Source organism: Phoenix dactylifera, chromosome 13 (assembly GCF_009389715.1).
Source record: "Phoenix dactylifera cultivar Barhee BC4 chromosome 13, palm_55x_up_171113_PBpolish2nd_filt_p, whole genome shotgun sequence".
Classification (NCBI taxonomy): Eukaryota; Viridiplantae; Streptophyta; class Magnoliopsida; order Arecales; family Arecaceae; genus Phoenix; species Phoenix dactylifera.
Genome location: NC_052404.1, coordinates 10,054,148 through 10,075,077, shown reverse-complemented (window position 1 = coordinate 10,075,077; position 20,930 = coordinate 10,054,148). Strand labels below are relative to the sequence as shown.

Here is a 20,930-nt window from a genome sequence, read left to right as displayed (position 1 = left end):
TAAACTCCAAGCAAATATAAAGCATTTCTCCGTTGTCCTTCTCTTTCTACAAGCCAAACGAGTCTTAAATGATTAGATTTTAAATGAGATCTTAACAAGTTGAATGGATGCCGGTGGTATTCGGTCGGAGGAGGAGCTCAAGTTCCATGATAGAAACGGCAGAATTAAATCCTCCACCTTATACATATACCAAGTGGGGATAGAAACAATAAAGAAGAGTACATCTCGAAAAATTATTACGCGGATCGGATTTATGAAATGAATCCATTTAGGGTTAATTTTACCCTATTATAATTTTTATTAAGTGTTCATCTTATAGATCCACCATGGATAGACTGGCGGGTCCGGACACCGATATACGGCTAGACTGCCGCGTTCTGCTCGCACCTATCCGCTGGTCCCGTCACCCCCCTCGTCTTACCCGACGACCCCGACCCTCTCGTATTTTCCTCTGGCAGCACCGAAGAAGCCGGCCCAAAACCCACACTATGGACATCATATCCATCATCGAAGCCCACGTCGACCTCCAGGCCCAGGGCTGTCTCAAAGCTATGGCCCATGACGGCAACAGCATCGCTGTCATAAAATCGTCGATAATATCGAATTCATGCTCTATATTTCTATCATAGATGCTGTGGGGCCCAATAACAATACCCAAGAAGTTCTTCTGGTATACGGCACAAATAATTGGCATATTAACGGCGCTGATGCGAAGCACCGAGCTGTGAGCCAAACGTGTCAGGCGCTTAACCGTTGATATGCGTTCATGGAAGATAAATAAGGGGGTAGCTTCGAACAAACTCTTCGAACATCGCGCCGGAGAAACATTCTCTCTTACCAAGATATAAAAGGCGAAAAAAGGAAAAAGCTCTTCGGGCAGTTCGGGCAGTTATTGCGCGTCCTTTCGACGCCGCTCTCCCTTCCTCTTTCACCCGTCCAGCTTCCTCCAAAGCAGTAGATTAGGGGCTCGTTTGGTTCGCGGAAAGCATTTTCCTTCCTAGGAATATGATTCCTGGGAAACAAATTCCTAGGAAGAGGATGCCTAGGAAAGTATTTTGGCATGTTTGGTTGACCACGGAAAAGTGACAAATTTCCAAGGTGCTTATGTTTGGTTGGCCATCCACTTTTCTAGGAAAGTTATATATAATTCCTATTATGCCCTTAATAAAAATTAGATTTTTAATGCCTCTTTAATGCTTCTTTAATGCTGAATGGACTTTTTGGGAAAAAGTAAAAATAGAGTGATTCCCGCCTCATGGGAAAGTAACTTTCCCATGTTTCTCATGGGAAAGACTTTTCCATGAAATGTGGGAATCACATTCCCATGGGAATATAACTTTCCCTTCTCTCTCTTTTGAAAACTCCAACCAAACAAGAGGCATCTCATTACTTTCCCGTTGACCACACTTTTCCCCCTTCTTTTCCCGCGAACCAAACGAGCCCTAGAAGAGAAACCGGAAGCAAACAGCAAGGGAATCGGAGGAGAAGAAGATAAAAAAGAAAGCCGATAGAACGAACGAACGAAAGAAAGATAGGGAGGGATCGAGGTAGAGGAGGAGAATGGGAAGCTACAAGTATTGCTTGGGTTTCTCGAGGAAGTTCCGGTTCGTTGAGGCGCAGCCGCCGCTGGACGTGAAGGAGGCGTTCACGGTGTACGCGGAGGGAGGGTCCCACATCAACGCCGAGCAGCTCCGGCGGTTCCTCGCCGACGCCCAGGGCGACGCCGGTGCCACCGCAGCCGACGCCGAGCGGGTGATGGAGCAGGCCTACCAGCTCCGCCATCGCCACACTCTCGGCAAGCTCTCCAAGCCCCTGCTTGCCCTCGAGGACTTCCACCAATTCCTCTTCTCCGAGGACCTCAACCCTCCTCTCCGATCCCAGGTCCCTCCTCCTTACCCTTGATTGATAACTATGAAAGCTCGCACCTTTCCGAACGACTCCGGTCCGTCGTCGCTTGCTGGATCCGTGTTTGGATCTGGAGGTGTCGATGTTGGTTCTCGTCTCGTTGGAAGGGTTTCTACGAATCCAAATATTTTGGCCAATTTGATTGCTTTCCGTTATCTATTTCGTGTATAAGGTATCTAATTGCTAATCTATAGATCATAAATTTAATCTTATCAGAGTTTAATTTCTGTATATTCTAATTAAGGAAGCAAGAGGGTGAGCCTTGGCACAATGACGAAGTTGCTCCATTATGTGCTGGAGGTCATGGGTTCAGAGCATGGAAATAGCCTCTCTACATACAGAGTGAAGGCTGCGTACATCTGACCATCTCCAGATCCTGCAATAGCGGGAGCCTAATGCACTAGGCCACCCTTTTTTTTCCCTTTAGTTAAGGAAGCAGCTTAGACGAATGAGTAAATGGAATTTAAAGCATACGTTCGCAGTATTTAGTGCATATTAATATGTGAATTCATGATTGCTCTTGATTGCTTATTGGATTTTTTTTTTGCTCCTTCAAAATTTTTAACGATTTTGTTGGGGCATATGAATATGTGTTTTTTCTTGAAATTTTTGATTTGAGAATCAAAGTGGAAGTCAAATGGCTGATGGTACGCCTATCAGTATTTATTTATTTGGTTTTTGGTTTTTACCTCAACTACAATGATTGTGAGTAGTAAACAGTGGTAGGCTGTTCATGAATTCTTAACAGTTCGAGAAACAAACAATCTGTGAATTATGGAATAGAACACTTCTCATGATAGATATTTCCATCAAGATTAAGTTAGTTCATTACTGTAGATCCACATTGTCATGGCGTAACAGAGTTTGCCCTTGCCAACAACAAAGTTTAGAGGTGTTGGATTACTTAATCGACATTTATGTGCAGCTAAGTACAAGGAAGTCCATCATATTTAAGAGTCTTATGTCCTTGCTTCAGGTCATCTGTAAAGGCAGCAAGCATCATCCTGCAGATGCATGTATTTATGTTTATGCCTTTTGTGATTTGTTGGGCATTGTTCCATACTTCCTTGAAGAAGGAGGGAAGAATAAAAAGAGAGATGTGATGCGGGTTCCTAACTTTCAATTCAGAATATGATTAAAGACATGGTTGGGAGTATAGGGATGCCACGTTATAGAACTTGTTTCAAGATGAGATGATCTAGGAGGATCACCAGATCTGTGATGGACTACTTTGGCCACCTCGGGTAGGTTTGGGAGCAAAGCTAGCTAGATCCGAGGCTGAATTACGTATCAAAACTATCAAAAGTCATAACTTTATCGTATGACATCTAAAGTGTTTTTTTTTTTTTTGAAGAAAAAAATTGGGTTACTTTCCAAGATCCACAAGGGTGCGGCAACCATAAGAGATTAATGATACCTAGCTGATAAAAATGTTACTTCCAATTCAGGTAAAACTTTAAATAGGCATATCTTCCAAGTCAGAAGGAATTGGATGATATGGCAATATATAAAGCTGATATAGAAGTCGAGATCTAGCTCCTAAAACAATTTAACTTTTTGTGATTAGCTCTACCAATCACTTGCTATTTAGAGAAAATTGTAACATCTTCTAACTATAAGAGGAATTCGACCTGGATTCTATATGGCTGAACTCACTAGTATAAATAGCGGACACTGTAGCAATTTTATTTGTCTTTAATGAAAATAAAAGGCTTAAAACCATGTTTTTACAAATTCTTCTTATTATCTAATATTTTATTTTAAGAGATTCAAGTTGAGTGGGTTAAAAGAAATTCTTTCTTCTTCCCAATCGGATCATAAGGTTGAAGGTGTTCTTTCTTCTCCCTGACTGGATCACAAGGTTGAAGGTGTTCTGTGTTTTGCTGAGGCCTAACATTGGTTGTAGCTATTTATGTGGTGCTTTTATAATCTTTTGTTTTTTTTGGGTTGATTTGGGGTGGGTGGGTGGGTTGGGGGGGGGGGATCGTCTCTCTCTCTCTCTCTACATTCAAGCATTCTCACGTATTTAGAGCATTTGTTTTGTGTAGACATGATTTAGGCTTGTTACGCATGGATTAAGCTAGGTATTTTTTCAAGATGTGGCTGATATTTGGTCATCTGTATGAATTAAAATATGTTGCATTTACCATCATTTTTGAATAATAGCGGTGGCAGTTTATGATGATCATAAACAACCTTTTAGTTGTATTACATTGCCATGTGCATCTGTACCATGACAGCTGTAGAGGGGCATATTATTATCTGATACGTGGCTGACCTAGTCTTTTTTATGTGTCTCCTTTGGAAAATTTATGCAAATGCTCATTCTGGCTAGCATGTACTCATTTCCCCCTCCTGTTTCTTATTTGCGGGTAATTATGGAAAGCTACCAATCATTTCAAAAGAAAAATGATGCAACAATTACTTGTATCAACTACTCAAGGAATATGTTTGAACGGAGAACCTCCATTCAACGAGGGGTGCAAACATTGGACTATAGCCCATTTTCTGGTTGTCATGGACAATTAATTAACGGACTTTTCTATATGTTATTCAGGATTGAAATACTTTCTCCTCTGTTTTTTATGTTTAATCCTTCAATTTTTTTCTTAATATATTCTGTGATAGAAATGAAATAAATCCATTATTTGAAATTTGAGATAATTAAGTAGACTGAAATTTCTCATTATTTTGTGAAAAACTTGCTTGCAAGTTCTATAACTTTATTAGACAAGCAGGATGTGTTGCTCATAGTATAATGTTAGTGGCATCATAAGATGATACAACGTATGCATGTGCACCGGACCACACGTGATATGACATTTTTCATGTTTATACATTCCTTTTTTTGCTAATTGACAATCCAACCTGTTTGCACAGATACAAAAGGCTAATATTACCTGCAAACATTTAACTAAGTAGCCCACACATAGAGATTGGTTTATATGTCAGATAATCCTTGACAGGAAATCATTTATCCCAGGTTCACCAAGAAATGACTGCTCCGTTATCCCATTATTACATATACACAGGCCATAAATCATATTTGACTGGGAACCAGCTCAGCAGTGATTGCAGCGATGTTCCGATTATAAAAGCACTGGAGAGAGGTGTTCGAGTGATTGAACTGGATATCTGGCCAAATTCTACAAAAGATGGCATTAATGTTCTTCATGGGAGGTATTTACGCAATGTCCATTACTGCATTCCTAAACCCTTTTTTTTTGGGTTAAAATTGGTTTGTCATCTTGAACAGTGCAGTCCTGAGTGATCCTTGGATGTATCTAAAGAAATATGTGAAACACTAATCAAGGCAATATAGATGTATTCTAGCCACGCAGTTTGGATAGAATCTCAAATGAAAACTATTCTTAACTTGGCAGTGGAATTAATTGAATACTGCAGTGCTTCAGTCTTTTGGCTTTTGTTGTTTCAAAGAGGACTCAAAGACCCTATCTCTTCTAGCGGTAGCTTGATATGTAATTAGCTACTATAGACAACCTTTTGTACATATTTTTATCCTTTCCTCGCTTATTAGAGAACTGTGACTTTTCAAATCTAGACTTCGGTCCCAAATGCTTGATGGTAAAGAATCTGAAGGATCCTAACAAGGATTGAAGTACCATACTGGTACTAGTTGGGGGCCAGGTTGGTATAATGCCAGTTGGGGGACAGTTTGTGGTGCCAATACCATAGTAGTACCCAATGTTTCTTTCGTTCCTTCTTTCTATCTGTCTGCCTGTTTCTCTGTCTTGCTTTTTGTCCTTCTTTGTTTTTTTCCTTTTCTGTTGTTTTAATATAAATGTAAGAAAGAACTTCGTATGGTTTGTTTGTGCACTTAAAATTGCATTAATAAATCACTGATGGGTACATTGGGATCAAGATTGACTATTATGTTTTAAGCATGAAATTTTGATACCTCAACAATTATGGAATTCATTTGAGACAATAAAATAAATATGAAAAAAAACTGAGTATAGCGTCAACTGACATCTCAGATATATGAGGTTGTACTGGCTGAGGTGATAGGTGTATGAGATTTTATCATGTATTTTATGGATGGCGGAGATGAAAGCCTTGACTTCAGGTGGAAAGCGTTTTGGTAATAATTTGATGAACTAATAGTTATTCTCCATGTCTTTTTAGCTTTCCTCTGGTGGTGATCTAACCTTCTCTCTCTTGACAGAGCATTCAGCTTGGCTGCTCGACCTGGCATCCAAGTGTTCCCGTTTTGACTCGCCTTCGCCTCTCTGACCATGATCTTGAGCTGCATCATACCGGCGAAAAGTAAGATTTGGGATAGCTATTCCTATTCTCAAGTATTCTTATTGTTCAAGAAATAGTAAGATAAGTTGGAATTCTGTTCATTCAAAGATGATATGACATATAATTTAGAAGGTGCAATGGAATTAAATACTGCTCCTCTCAAGGAGCAAATCATTTTCCACCCCTTCTCATGGTGCACTTAATTTTATTTCTAATCTCAAATAATTTTGAATTGATGGATGATGTTTGGCACAGCTAGGTGCCATCCTCCTCGGCTCCTCTCCAACCAACCAAACAAGGTCTTACCATGAACTGAATCAATGAAAAAAATTAATTTATTTGATGCTGATGGCAACTGATTACCTAGCAGCAGCACAAGCCATTCTCATTGTGCTGCCACGTTTCCACTGTGACAACTACCTGAATTAATTAATATTATTTTGTTTACTTCCATGGATGAACACAGGATCAGAGTCATGAAATTATACTGCAGTGGGTCCTCTATCATCTATATGCAGAGATATTCCATGGAGCAAGATTTAGGTTCTTCTACACTAGGTGCCCGTCGAATTTATGTCCTTGTCGTGGCCACAAGTGCGTCTCCACCATCCGCGCACGTCCATATCGAAGATTTTATAGCAGGCATGGAGACTGCCACGTATAACTAATCAGTCTTGACTTGAACTACCATGAGGTATGTGACACCTGTTGTTGTGATTGTAGAAATGCTTCTTGTTTTTTATTTTTAAACAGGCACTAACCTTGACCTTTGAGGCTTTACTGTGAGGAAGAGAGTTGATTGCTAGTTCAGCCCTTTTCATAGGAACTGCAATTCTGATGGCCAGGGCTTTCCTCCTTAATCTCAAACAAGACTTCGGACCGATGGGAAGCAGTTCATTTAGATCATCCTATGATCATCAGTGTCTCTCTCTCTCTCTCTCTTTTGATGGAAAAGGAGGCTAAGCAAGTAGCCACCCGGCCTTTATTATTACGTATAGATAAAAAAGCTGTAAAAGGAGGAGGTGATCAGTTCACCAGTTGCAAGTACAGAGGGGCAAGAGAACATAAACAAAATGGAAGCAATTTGACGGAGGGCTACCAAAACCAATCAAAGTGCAGACTAGCCTAACCTCCACAACCAGTTTATTAGATCAGATTTTCTGAACATCAGAAATCCTGAAAGCAGGGAACATTTGAAGCCGGTCAATCTTCGACAAACAAGAAAACCAGATAGATTCAAATCAGAATCAGCACTACAGAAGCTCAAAATTGGGACATGAATCGTTCAAATCTGATAGCTCTTCATCCAGAGAATAAGATAAAAATGGTGCAGTAGAACCATCGTACCATATTAAAAAAAATCGACACTCTGAAGCTAGCATCGGACGAACATAGCCCTTAGCCTATGATCCCCATTGTTGCAGGTGCGCTCTAGCAAATCTAACTATTTGGTCACATGATTCACGACAGCCATAGGAGTTGCAAGTAATTTGCCACCAGATGCAACTGCGTTTATGTTTGTAGTCATTGGATTGTCAGCCATTTTACATCCATGACGACATTAATTCCAGGCTATCGTGACCTAAGCAGCCTCCTTGCATTGGATGGTTTATCAAGGGCAATGTTGTGCTTTTTCCAAGCTTTCTTATGAATTTCTAAAGGAATATTAAGTTGGAAGATTGGGACTTGGGAGTCCATGGTGCTAGTGTAGTTCATTCCCATTATTGGAGGCAAAAATATCAAGGTATTCACACTAAATGTGACTCATGTTTTGATTAAAGTGTAGGCAGGAAATCTTACATCCGGAATGTGTTCCACGCGCTGTTTTGTTGGATAGCAAACTGATCATGATGTGATTAATTAACATTGCATTAGTTGACAGCACATTGTTTTGTTCTACTTTTCTAAAGCTTTGACTCTTCATTGCTTTAGGGGGAAGTATCTTCCTCCTTTACACCTCACAAAAAACAATAAAAAAAGACTTCTCATTGCTTTATTTATCAAGGCAAGAAGATGTAAGCATCAAAACATGTCTCACAGGGATAAGCCTAGCCTACTATAAATTATGCAGTCTTTTATTATTGTCTTGTTGTTCTTTCTTTGATTCGCCTATCTTCCAATGCGTAACAAGCTAAGGAAAGTGATTCCGGGTAGGTCATTATTGGAATGTGGATGGTAACGCAAGAAATTTGAAAAAAAGTCAGATGCTCCGTGGAAAGTAGATTGAAGCAAGGTTGCAAAAACAATATTCCTTTCTATCCATGCTTGGAATCCTTTTTTCCACTGAAGCTGGTACTTCTTTAACCTTTCTAAGATTAATTTTATACGTTTAGTTTTTGATATGATTAATTAATTATATCACTTCCAATCAGATGAAATTTAGACTCCCCATCTTTACTGTATTTAATTTTGAACTCTAGAATCAATCTTGTTTAGAACAGTCAAACAAAAGTTTATCAACTTATGCAAAATTAATCTTCATGGATGTTTAAACTCTGCACCAACTTTTTGAGAGGAGTGCGAAACGTAAACTTCTACGTGTACGTACATGCCGAAGCCACTTGCATGCGGCATAAGCCGCACTGATGGAGGCTCCAACTTTTCTGCAGGAAAAGTTTGTACTTCGCATTGAGAGCGAGGTGACTTTCTCCAACACAAGCATCTAAGTTCGGCATCTTCTTTTTGTGATTACCACTCCTACGGTCGTCGGATGAGAGAATAAAGGCCTTCGTAGATCATGGATGTACGGTAGTATATTAGCCAATCCATCGTATGGGATAAAGCTTTATTCTGTATGGCCCACATGGAAGGTTCCATATCAGCTCTAAGTTTACCACCTGCCCTCCCTCAAACACAGTACATCTACATCCATATCTTTACTCCTGTAATAAAATAGATAAATGACAAATATGAGGAATGATTTCTTAAGTTTTCTAGGAGTAAAACTAAGAGATAATGTTGTCACGCTGTCACAAAAGGTGGCACTTGTGCATTGGATGCGTTATCCGTTGTCTGTATTTTAATTTTCTCATGCCATCACTCTGAGTTGTCCTTTCCGAAGCTGTCGGTCGATGACTAGGCATAATAAGTCATCAATGTTCTGAGCTCAGCTATTACGTATAACAACAATACATTAGTAGATAACCATAAAAAAATATCTATATTCAATATTGTCGCTCTTTATAAAATAAAAAAGTTAACACAGAAATAACAAAATAATATTTGTCTTGAATCATAAAAGAGATTAACTAATTATCATTATTTGTACGCTAGAAGATTACAACAATCGTCACGTGGTAACTCAAAAAAATTACTTGGAAAAATCATTCAACTCTCTTGCACCAATCACTTTGCTTCATTACGTGTTCATGATAAGAATACAAAAGGAACATTGCGGATAAACCAATTACTAAGTCAAACTAAAGAAAGCAGTGATTAAAATTTGAGTAGGTTCAGCTTGGAGATGATTTTAATGTTGCAATTTTTTGTATTAATACATTAATACCATCAAAATGTACAGCAACTTATGTCTGCCGTGAAGCTAATTAGATGATGAATTGAATTGCCGAACATGCATGGATAAGAATATTGGCATGAATTCCGCAACCGCAAATCTACAAAGCTTTCGGGAGATGCCATGGACTTCAGTTTACGAGAAAGATTATTTTGGATTTTTTTTTTCTAAAGTGTTGCCTCCTAATGCAACACGCGCGCACAAAAAAAAGAAAAAGCCATGCAAGAAATTGCGCTCCGGCCTCAAACGACCGTTAACAGCAAAAGTAAACAACGACAAAACGCCAACGGAGGAGCAGAAGCGAATGGCGAATAAAAACAGTACCAGAAGCATTGATGGCTGCTCACCGAAAGGAAGAAAAAAAGGGTAATATCTGCTGGTCTCAAGCCCCAAAGTCCGGATTCCGGGCCCGGAGCAGCGACAGCGACGGCCGGCCGAGCACGGCAGACGTGACCGTCCGCGGAGGGAAAGGCATCCTCTGGAACCCACCCTTCATGAAAAAAAAAGAGAAAAAAAGAAAAGAAAACCAAAGTAGTCCACCTGCCACTCAACGCTCCGATACCCGTCCCCCTTTATTTAAACCGTCCTAACCAGCTCCCACAATGTGACGGCTGCTTGATATCCCACATTGGGGATGACGACGTATTATAGAGTTTGCTTCTGCTTCCGGCGACGGTTCCTGCCGGCGACGAACGAGCCGCCGGCGGGGGTGAAGGAGGTGTTCCAGAAGTACTCGGAGGGTGGGGTGATGGGGGCGGAGCAGCTGCAGCGGTTCCTGGTAGAGGTCCAGGGGGAGCCCAAGGCCACCAGGGAGGCCGCGCAGGCCGTGATCGACGGCATGAGGGAGCTGAAGCACCTCGGTGTTTTCCAGAAGAAGGGGCTCTCCCTCGACGCCTTCTTCCGGTACCTCACCGGCGACGATAATTCCGCTCTCTCCCATTCTCTTGGAGTACGTGCGCCTTTCCCTTCTCCGGACTGGATCCTAATTCTATACGTGTTTTGCTTTTGTTAATTAGGGCTTGGTTCTTTCCTTTTGCCGAGAAAAGATCGAATCTTGGATGGTTGCTAACTGCATGAGACCCGGCAGGGTTTTAGAATGCTACCTGCGAGTCTAACTAAGATTCGAGGACTATATGTTTTTACTTTGTTCTTATTAACAAAAAAGAAAACCAGTTCGTTTTCTTAAAAGAATATGGTTTTGGATGCCTTCTTGGCTAAAGTTTGTACTTTGGTGCCTGCCGGGTACCACATGGCACGGGACAAGGAAGGGTGCAAAACTGGGCTGGATAAAGGATATTGGTGGGTTGGGATGAGCCTCTGGGCCCAGCTTCAAGCTATAGCTTGATCTGGGGCATAAACTTGGTACTTCTGAACTGGTTCTGCATGCATGGATGTGTATCTCAGAGTTCCAAATGTAAATTGTGAGAGATTAAAGGATGCACTTACTAGCTGAAACTTAGAACAACTTGATCATCAACGGGGGGAAAAAAAGAAGAAGGAAAAACAAAACAGAGAAGCAATTAGAATAGCTAAAAGCGATTTATATTGCATCTTGGTATGGTGATGAGGAACAGGACAGGACCTTGTCTCTTTAGGCGTGTTTTGGTTGCCTGGCAATGAGAAGACCATATATTGGAGCTCAGCGGCTGCACAGGTGATTTAATTTACTAAGACTGCCTTCCCATTACCTGGCAAGTTTAGTTTATTATGGTATTCCATGTACAAGATAAAATCAACATCTTTCTAGATATAGATGGATGTGCTGAAATAACACATATTTGTGATGAAGAAGATAAGAGCTACTGTGACAAAAATAATGAGTTTATTAGTGCTTTGTTATGTTCGGTCTACTCCAGGAAGATCAACAGGCAATATGTTGGTGTTCTCATAGGGTCGTGCTAGACCTATTCTTTAACAGAACCTGCCTTGCGAAGCATGCCAGCTGTTGAAAACCCCTTGCAGACATTATTTTATCAGCTGTCTGATGCATAATTAAAGGGCAAAGTTTGCCAGTGGAAGACTAGACTTGGTTGTTTGTGATGTATTTGCAGCAACAAGCCAAAGATCATTCACGGGAGTAGAGTTTATAGGGAGCCATTTACGCATCAAGCGGTTCACTCTGGCAAAGATTAAGCAATCTGATGATAGTCTTTTGTAAAATTGTGATGAGAATTAAGCCCAGGCCACTGCTGCAAGAAGACATTTATTTCTTATAGATAGAAGATGATCGGATGATCTAGATGATTGAGATGAGTGCTGTTTGGAATGTTTCAAAACAAAGACTAGATGCCATGATTAGAATAACTTAACCTTGAAACAAGCTAAATTCAAGGGGGAAATGATGATGTGCCCACAAGGATTTCAGTGTGTGAATAAGTATTCTATTTTGAGACACATAAATAGGTAGTCTTTGTACTCTGGATGTGAGATCTTTTCAAAATTGCAAGACCACTGTCTGTCTACTGTAGAGATTTCTGTTTCTCGCAAATTTAATTGTAGAAACTATTACATATGAACTTTATTCTGTTCATATATCTATCAACTCATGCATGTCAAACCAGCTTCTTTTTTTTTTTTCAAGTTTTTCGAACTATTCAGCATTCAATAGCTTGGGCATATATATTTTTGTTTCAGGTTCACCAAGATATGAGGGCTCCCTTATCCCACTATTTCATATATACAGGCCATAACTCTTATTTAACAGGGAACCAACTCAGTAGTGACTGCAGTGACATCCCCATCATAAAAGCACTGCAAAGAGGAGTGAGAGTAATTGAATTGGATATATGGCCAAACTCTACAAAAGATGATGTGGAAGTCCATCATGGGGGGTACGTGATCTGTCCAGAAAACTTTTATTTATCTGCGACTCTACTTGTATTGATCGAACTTTTCATATTGCATCCATGCTGCGACTAATTTGTGTAAAACCTATGAAGTACTTTAGATACACTCAAGATGCCATGGTTTGCCATACTGACCCATACCACCCAATAACGGGTGTGTCATACGTACTAGTAAGGTACCAATATAGTACCAAGGTTCGATACTGCGTAAGGACCAAACAGGCCTATACGAGTGTAACAGATTGATTCCACCTAGTTTCATATTGTACTGATCGGTACTGTTCAGTTTCGAGTGGTACCGACTGCATGTGAGAAAAGGGTCTTGCAATCCCATGCTAGTATGGGGGTGTAACCTACCGCACCTTTGCATACATGTGCGTATAGATTATATACAAATACGGTGTTGGGAGTATAGATATTCTTATCCATCAGTTATCTTTTATAATATGTAGTGGTGAAAAAAAAACACATTCCAATGCACAGGCTCCCACCACTATAGGACCTGGGAAGAGTCAAATATACATAGACTTGCTCTCATGTGCCAAGTGCTTGTTTCTGTGTTTCGAGTCCGTGACACCGAATTCACAATAGATCAACCTTATCGTTGCGACAAGGCCCACCCTCTCACAATATACAGTTGTAAGATAATCTGTAATCAGTACCAATAATATATATGTATAAAGTTTTTGAAAGAGTGTGCAAAGGGTTGATCTCCTTCTGCCTTCCCTTGTTCTTCTATGCAGCCATTCTAAACCCAGCTCAAACTCTTTACTAGGTTTGTCAAATTGACCAATTTGATGATTCTATCCGGGAATTAAAGTCTTTGGGGGCCAAGGCTCATGCGACCAAAGATCAGCCGCTATAGGGGTTTTAAATCCCTCATGACCTTCTTAACCTTTTTTCTGTAGTCTTGAATGCTTAGAAAGCAAGGAAACCTCAAGCCATTCAAGAAAATTGTTTTGGTTTTTTTTTCCATGATTTTGGTGTGCTAGACTTTTTGATTGGGACTATGCACTTCGGTGCCCCAACATAATCATGTAATGGCCTTGTTTTCCTACATTTTACTAAAATGTCCTGTTATCAATCATCTTAATGTTTTTGCTTCAATTTTCATGTTGGAACCCACATGTTGGCAAGCTATCTTAGCAATTCCTAGGAAAGATGTCAGTATCATGCCTTGAGCTTGTAATGGACCTCAATGCCCTTTTACCCATATGAATTCCTTAAATGGTAATCAAATGAATAAAGATTTCCTTTAACTTGTATTTCCGATCCTTTGACTTGACCTATTGGTTTCTATAACGGCCACACTTCTTTTTTCTGTGGACCAACCGGCTATCTATAAGTCTTGTCATTCGTTACACCGAAGAATTGATCTATGGACATGTTTTGTGCACCAGAAAGCCAACCTAGTTCAGTGTATGAGATAATGTCAACATAGGCCACTATGTGAATGCTATTGAAACACTTACAGTAAGTGTCAGAATGATGTGAACCTGATGAGGGCAGGTACCTTCCATCAGAATGTAATCACTCTCTAGACACCTGCGACCTGATTTGCAGCCAATTCAATATAGCAGAAGAAGAAGCCATGTTACCCATTTCATCCCCAATGAAATGTGTGGTTGTCTCTCCCACCTTTTTGCTCAAAAAATTAGAACAAAAGGCAGAAGCAGACAACTACTTTGTGGAGAAGGCTTGACAGCCTTCTTGAGCTCAATCCTTTTGTTCTGTTTGGTGAGCAAATCTAAAGCATATAAGCTATAAATTTTGATTTTGAATTCCCTGATTGAGTTAGTTACTTAACCTTTCAGCATACATACATATACTCAAACTTTGCTTGCATATGGCATGGAATTGATTCAAAAATCGTTATATTTGCATTATTTGTTTGTTCTTCATCTGTTGTACCAATGTTGACTATGGAAAAATTTAACCATGGCATGGAGGTATAATATGCTTAACTGTTGCAAGAATAATGGAGGTTTTTTGATGATTCAATTTGTTGTGACTTTATTTATTTGTGACTGTAGGACACTGACCACTCCTGTAGAACTTCTCAAATGCTTGCAGTCCATTAAGGAGCATGCCTTTAGCGTATCTCCATACCCAGTCATAATTACTCTTGAGGATCATTTGACTCCAAAACTTCAGGCTAAAGTAGCTGAGGTAGATGATAATTTTTTTGTCAGGCCTTTATGTGTCAAAAATCCCCTCTGATCTTTCTTTTTTTCAATATAGATGATAACCGATACTTACGGAGACATGCTGTTTACGGCAAAAGCAGAATTTTTGGAAGAACTCCCTTCACCTGAGGCATTACAGATGAAGATCCTAATATCAACCAAACCACCAAAAGAATACCTTGAATCCAAGATCATCAAGGAAGAAGACCAAGCAATACAAAAAGGAACTGAAGATGAAGCATGGGGTACAGAAGTCCCAGATCTTAAAGCTGAAATCAGTGATATAATAAAGGTCCAATAAGAAAGCAAATTGTTTGCTTAGTTGCTACTCAATTTTTTGTCTGTAATTTTGCAACTTTGATGGATTCCTGATTTACTTGCAGGTTGAGCATGTGCATAGTGAACACCACCATGAAGAAGAAGATCCTGATGAAGGTGATAAAAAACCACATCAGATAGTTGCACCTGAGTACAAGCATCTAATAGCAATTGCTGCCAAAAAAAGAAAGGGAGAACTAAGTGATGCATTTAAGGTTGATCCTGATAAAGCAACTCGTCTTAGCCTAAGTGAGCTAGTGTTTGAGAAGGCTGTAATTTCTCATGGAACTGAAATTATCAGGTATCTTGGAAAGAGAAAGGGTGTTTTTAGGTGGTATTTCAGATCTTCTTTTTCTTGTATCTTGGTGTGAGAATGCATGGGCCATCGGTTGCATACCTTCCATTTAAGTCAAATAGTTAAAAAGTGAAGAGACTGCAGGTTATCTTAATTATTGCATGTTTCAGTTTTTTTATCTCATGGAACTAAATTTTGCCTTATAAATTTCTGCATATATGCCACATGGAAGCAAAAATTCCTGAGCTGCATAAATCTTTTTTTCTAGGTTCACTCGAAAGAATCTATTGAGGATTTACCCAAAGGGTACACGTATCACCTCCTCTAATTACAACCCATTGCCTGGTTGGATGCATGGAGCTCAGATGGTTGCATTGAATATGCAGGTATTAATTCTTCTCTAGTGATCCAGATTTTTTTAGGAAAAGAAATAGTGCATCAGGATAACCATTTTTTTATGTTCATATATAGGTTTTGTTCATGTTTGTTCTCAAGATTCATTATGCTATAAATATGAAAATACCATACCAGGGCTACAGATGGTCCTCCTAGGTGTATATGGTGGGATGGCCACGTTTTGCATGAGGATGAACTCTAGTACTTACATGGCTACTTTTCAGGAAACTGTATGTGAAATCTTTTTGGATCTCAGCAGTTTTCTGGCTGGACCATCTTTCCATGAAAACATTAATTCCTTCATTGCATTGAGGAACTGGGTTTGATGGTAGCCATATTTAGAGCGTTTGCTGATGATTGCAGAACAAAACAGAGGTCTAGGAGATTTTCAAGGCCATTTTAAATAAGTTTACTTTTATGAGCTTATGATAGAACTCAGTTTTATGGACCAAAGGATGGTGACTATTCATGCTGCTTAGATGCTTTTAGGAGCCAGAGTCAGCCTTTCACATAGATGGAGGTACTGAAACCTTGAAGACAGAGAGATATAAATTTGATGGCAAAGTGACACTTCTTTTGGCTTTTCAATCACCTATTATGATTCTGATGATCAATCTTCTGTATATAGATATTTATTGATATTATATTAGATTGCTGGAAGTCTGTGATATTGGAGAGCTTTCAATAAAATAACTACTGTTGAGATGACCACATCAATTTGCCATAAAAAGGCATATCTTTCTGAGTCTGATATCTGAACCTTAATGGGGATTTTACTGTGTTGGTCTTTCACATTTAAGAATTATGATCCCTTAGCTTGATGTATCAGGGTGGACTTGGTGCATATTTTTTATTTGAATTATAAGGGAGAGAAGTAGAGTTTCTTTAAAACATTTTATTAGCTGAATAAGATATATTTTGAAGAAAAAAAATCTGTCGAGAAGACAACTATGATACTCTACATAGTGCAGAGTAACATATAAGCTATGAAAGTAGAATGACCAAAGATGAAACACGCCAGTTCTGAACCAAATCAGTTGATGTGCATGCTAATATGCTATTATTCTTTTTCCTAAGAAAATATGTCATGATATTTGACATCTCATAGAGCACCCTAACTTGAGCATCTTTTCCAAATTTTACACCATCCAAACTTTCTGTTGTAATGAAAATTTGATTCATTTCCTATGTATCAGTGTAGAGCTTGCATGGAGGCCTTTAAGCCTAGTGGTTTTCTCTACGGTGCCTCTGAATTGATTCCAAGTTGCTCATATCTGGACCTGCTTATGGTTAACTTTGGCAGAGTTAACTTTGATTTGTAGGTCTAACGCAAGCATTGCTTTTGAATTATTAACTGCGGTCCAAGTCTCTCTCTCTCTCTCATGCGCGCACGCAGCATGTATGGACAGCAGAATCTTTTGCTTTCACTGGCTGATACTACTAATTCTCATCCCTTTTGCAAAGTCATCATTGCATTGCTGCAGTAAATTTTAATTAGCACCACATTGGGTGGAACCTCCAAACAATGAAGTTTGTGAGGTTTTTATATCCATCATAAGTCTCTTTTATTGATTGCTTGAGGAGGTCTCTTGCAGAAGAAATCTACACCATTTGCATCCGAGTGGTGTAGCTATTTGCTTCTCTAAAAATTCTTTGATTCAGTGCTGGGTTCTTCAATTTAATCTTCAACCTTTCTGAATTAACTAATCAAGTTTACCAACAAAACTGATATTGGTGCAAATCAAGCTAATTGCATGCAAAAAATTGACTTCAATATTCACTTTGTTTACTTGATCATGTGTTCTATTATCTGATAGGGGTATGGGAGGGCACTCTGGTTGGTGCATGGTATGTTTAGAGCTAATGGAGGGTGTGGTTATGTAAAGAAACCAGATTTTCTGTTCGATAATGTTCCATATCATATCTTTGATCCTAAAGTTGCATTGCCAGTCAAGAAAACATTGAAGGTGAACCCTTGTCACTGCTTGTAAGTTTTGTAAGTTCTTATTTACGTTTTCTTGTTCATTCACATCCCAGTTAATGCCACCATGAAACAGGTGAAGGTATATATGGGAGATGGGTGGCGCTTCGATTTTCATCAGACACATTTCGATACATACTCACCACCTGACTTCTACACAAGGGTAAGATTTGGAAAATAAATAATGTTATATCAATAGATCTCAGGTAAGATAACATACCATCCCTTGTGATCAAGATCACAGTTTACCTGATTTAGCCAACTTGCAATCTGCATGATGTGATAAACACAAAGGGTTTGAACATGAAGGAGAACTTATACCATAAGTTGGTCATATTTTCAATTATAAATGTTGTAAATGAAAGCTGATGGACAAGCAATCCATCCTTGTGCATGTAGGTTGGCATAGCCGGAGTCCCAGCTGATACAGTAATGAAAAGAACAAAAGCAGTAGAGGACAACTGGACACCAGTTTGGGATGAGGAGTTTCAATTCCCTTTGACTGTTCCAGAACTCGCCTTGCTTCGAATCGAAGTTCATGAGTATGATATGTCTGAGAAGGATGACTTTGCTGGCCAGACTTGTTTGCCTGTGTGGGAGTTGAGGCCGGGGATTCGGTCTGTCCCGCTCTGTGACCGCGAGGGAGAGGCTCTGAAGTCTGTAAAGCTGCTAATGCATTTCGAATTCCTTTGAGATCTTTGTGGATCCTTCTATCTGTAGTAATGAAGACCGATGTGTATATACGAATGCAAGGCTTTCGACCTCCTGTTCTTGTACTTGAACTATTGTGCTATTTATTCTTAATGAAGATCATCTTCTTCAGAAAGTCTAATTTTGGATTACGAGTCTATTTTTAGAGGCAATCAGCTACTGATTCAGTCGCTCTCAGTGGTACATTTCTGCAGTAGGGTGCCATGTTTTCTATTTGAAATTAGTAATGCTTCTGTGCTTTTCTGAGACAGCTTGATACTACAACACTTTTATCTTGCAGATGGTGGTTAGAAAAGTTTTGGTCTTCATCATTGAGCCCATCAACCATTCGCACAAGCCATTATTGTTTGATGTGCCGATACTCGAACTCATAGCCATGTCTCAGGAAAAGATATGATTTCGGCAAATCTGTACATATGCCGGCTTCGTGTAACGCCGAGTCGCCAACTTCTTTTCACCTTGTGCATTCTTTTTCTCTATTCGATAAATTCTGCAGGGGCGGTTCCTCACTTCCTCCAGTTTACGGTAAAAAAAAAATTTAAAAAAAAAAGAAAGCAAGAAACCCTGGGAGGGAGCGCTCGTTAAGGGCATCAATCTCTCGTCGCCGGTGTTCTCATCGTCGTGAGAGAGAACCAGCGAGTTTTTTTTCCCTCACAATGGCCGCCGCCACCTCCGGCACGGCGGTGATGAGGACTCGATCTTCGCCGGCTACCTCCAGATATCCGGCCGCTTCGCCTCGGGCCTCTCCAAGATCCGATCTTTCCTGGCCTCCGCCTCCGGCCGTGGCCCCTTCCTCTCTCCTGCGTCATCGGCCTCTCCGACCCCGCCTGGTCCTGCTCCTTCGGCTGCGCTATGCCCTCTTCCACGTCCTCTTCATCCCGAGCTGGGCCCACCAGCCCTCCGGCCGGCCCCCCCTCCGCCATCCAGCCCGCCGCCGCCTCAACCGGCTGGCCCTGTCCCAAATGCCTACCTCTGCTTCTGGGCCATGTGTCGAACATGTACGGCTTTTGTCGTCAAGTCTTGCTGCTGTGGGAGCTCGAAGGAGGAGGTTCGTCTTGGTTGCCCATGATCTTATTATGAATTCAAAGTTTTAGTCTTTTGTTCATTGCGTTCAAGGAAATCATATGGGATCTCTGCCCCTTATACGAGCTCTCGCAGAAGTATGCTCAGGTTGAAGTCACCACTTTCATGAAAAAATGAGTTAAACAAAGAAGGTTAAGGTGTACGGCTAAGCATTCGTCTTATAGGATGAAAGCCATAAATGAGATGGTGAGAGTTTCTCAAGTTCATCCAATTGTTGAGTTGGAGAGATTTTTACAAGGATGAGTTGGAGGGATGAGAACATTGAATAGAATTTACTCATTTGCAATGAAAGATGGAGACAAACTAGAGATTTTTTGTGAAGTTCATCTACATGATAAGTCTAAAAAAATTGAGGAGTGCAGGCTAGCATATGAAAATTAAATAGAGAAATTAGGTTTCCATATGCTAATGGACCATGGAGCTCGTAAATAATTTAGGCCTTTTGAACTTAGGGAGCTTGCACTGGCTTAGGATCATGGGATTTAATTTGGAAATGTGAGAAAGAGAAAAAAAATGAAGTAAAGTGTGTCCAATGATTAGGGTCCTTTGGTTTGTAAGGCCCAAATGATATGAGGTGGATCATGCTAACCTCAATTGAGCTTGGAGCTGGGCTTGGGTAGGGGTAATGGGTTGGACTGCTTACCTAGATTGGTTATTTATCTTGGATAAATTATGGGTTGGGCTTCAATTGGTTACCAGGATTGACTTTGGGTTAAGTTGAAGGGAGATGTAGGTCAAGGAGAAGCGCAAGGATACTTCAGTGCTGATCATGATTCTTAAGATTTAAGATATTATTAAAAGACAATGGAGGTCGGTCTGCTTCAATGTTGTGGAGCTGGTGAGATCAAGGTATCTGTTGTTATTTGTTGCAGTAAGTTTACTTCCTCATAATTTCCTTTAATCCATCCATTTTTGCTGGATTAAGTACTAGCACTTGGAAAGACTTGAATACTGTTAAGCCATAGGGTTTTTTTTCACTATTTCCCAACAGTGAATGAGGAAAAGGAGGATGACAAAACCTTGGAGGTGGTTGATTTTACACTTCCAGAAAGGAGTCAGAAACTTCATTAGCATTGGCAATCCTGGAATTGAGTTAAAAATGCAGATCCTATAACCACACCGAACTGAAGAGCTCCATGAACCTGCCTAATTAACCATCTGAGGACCCTGAATTGGTGGAATTGGGTATGAGGTACTGGCTTGAATCGGACGGCATGCGCAGAACACTTTATTTGGTGACCTTTGTCCTTATAAGATGGCGGTGTTTGAACTCGACTGGATTGCATTCAGGCTCATGCATGCTTCTTTGCTCATTTCAGTCATGCAAGCTCGATGATGATCAATCTTGGCTAAGACCCCCTCATCTTTCTGTATGTATGTATGTTTGTATGTGCTAAGATAGACGTACATCTAAGAGAGTAAGAGAGTC

The 20,930-nt window shown here is 40.1% G+C and overlaps 1 protein-coding gene across 2 annotated transcripts; it reads left to right on the top strand.

The window, feature by feature from the left end:
- Nucleotides 1–823: 823 nt before the first annotated feature.
- LOC103706678 (phosphoinositide phospholipase C 2-like) lies at nucleotides 824–18,539 on the top strand. 2 transcript variants are annotated; one of them, XM_039133028.1, is made up of 10 exons: nucleotides 824–963; nucleotides 1,447–1,881; nucleotides 12,320–12,516; nucleotides 14,565–14,700; nucleotides 14,773–15,009; nucleotides 15,101–15,336; nucleotides 15,599–15,716; nucleotides 17,544–17,693; nucleotides 17,784–17,870; nucleotides 18,107–18,539. In XM_039133028.1, the coding sequence occupies exons 2-10, from the start codon at nucleotides 1,561–1,563 to the stop codon at nucleotides 18,398–18,400; spliced, it is 1,776 nt and encodes a 591-aa protein (XP_038988956.1). In that variant the 5' UTR covers nucleotides 824–963; nucleotides 1,447–1,560; the 3' UTR covers nucleotides 18,401–18,539. The 2 variants fall into 2 exon arrangements, with proteins under 2 accessions (XP_038988956.1, XP_038988955.1); XM_039133027.1 differs by lacking the exons at nucleotides 824–963; nucleotides 1,447–1,881 and adding an exon at nucleotides 10,076–10,634.
- The last annotated feature ends 2,391 nt before the right edge of the window (nucleotides 18,540–20,930 follow it).

Coding starts and splice junctions, on each gene's coding strand:
- LOC103706678 (XM_039133028.1), top strand. CDS start 1,561: ATGGGAAGCTACAAGTATTGCTTGGGTTTCTCGAGGAAGTTCCGGTTC. Junction 1,882..12,319: donor ACCCTCCTCTCCGATCCCAG/GTCCCTCCTCCT, acceptor TTTTTGTTTCAG/GTTCACCAAGATATGAGGGC. Junction 15,717..17,543: donor TGGTTGCATTGAATATGCAG/GTATTAATTCTT, acceptor ATTATCTGATAG/GGGTATGGGAGGGCACTCTG.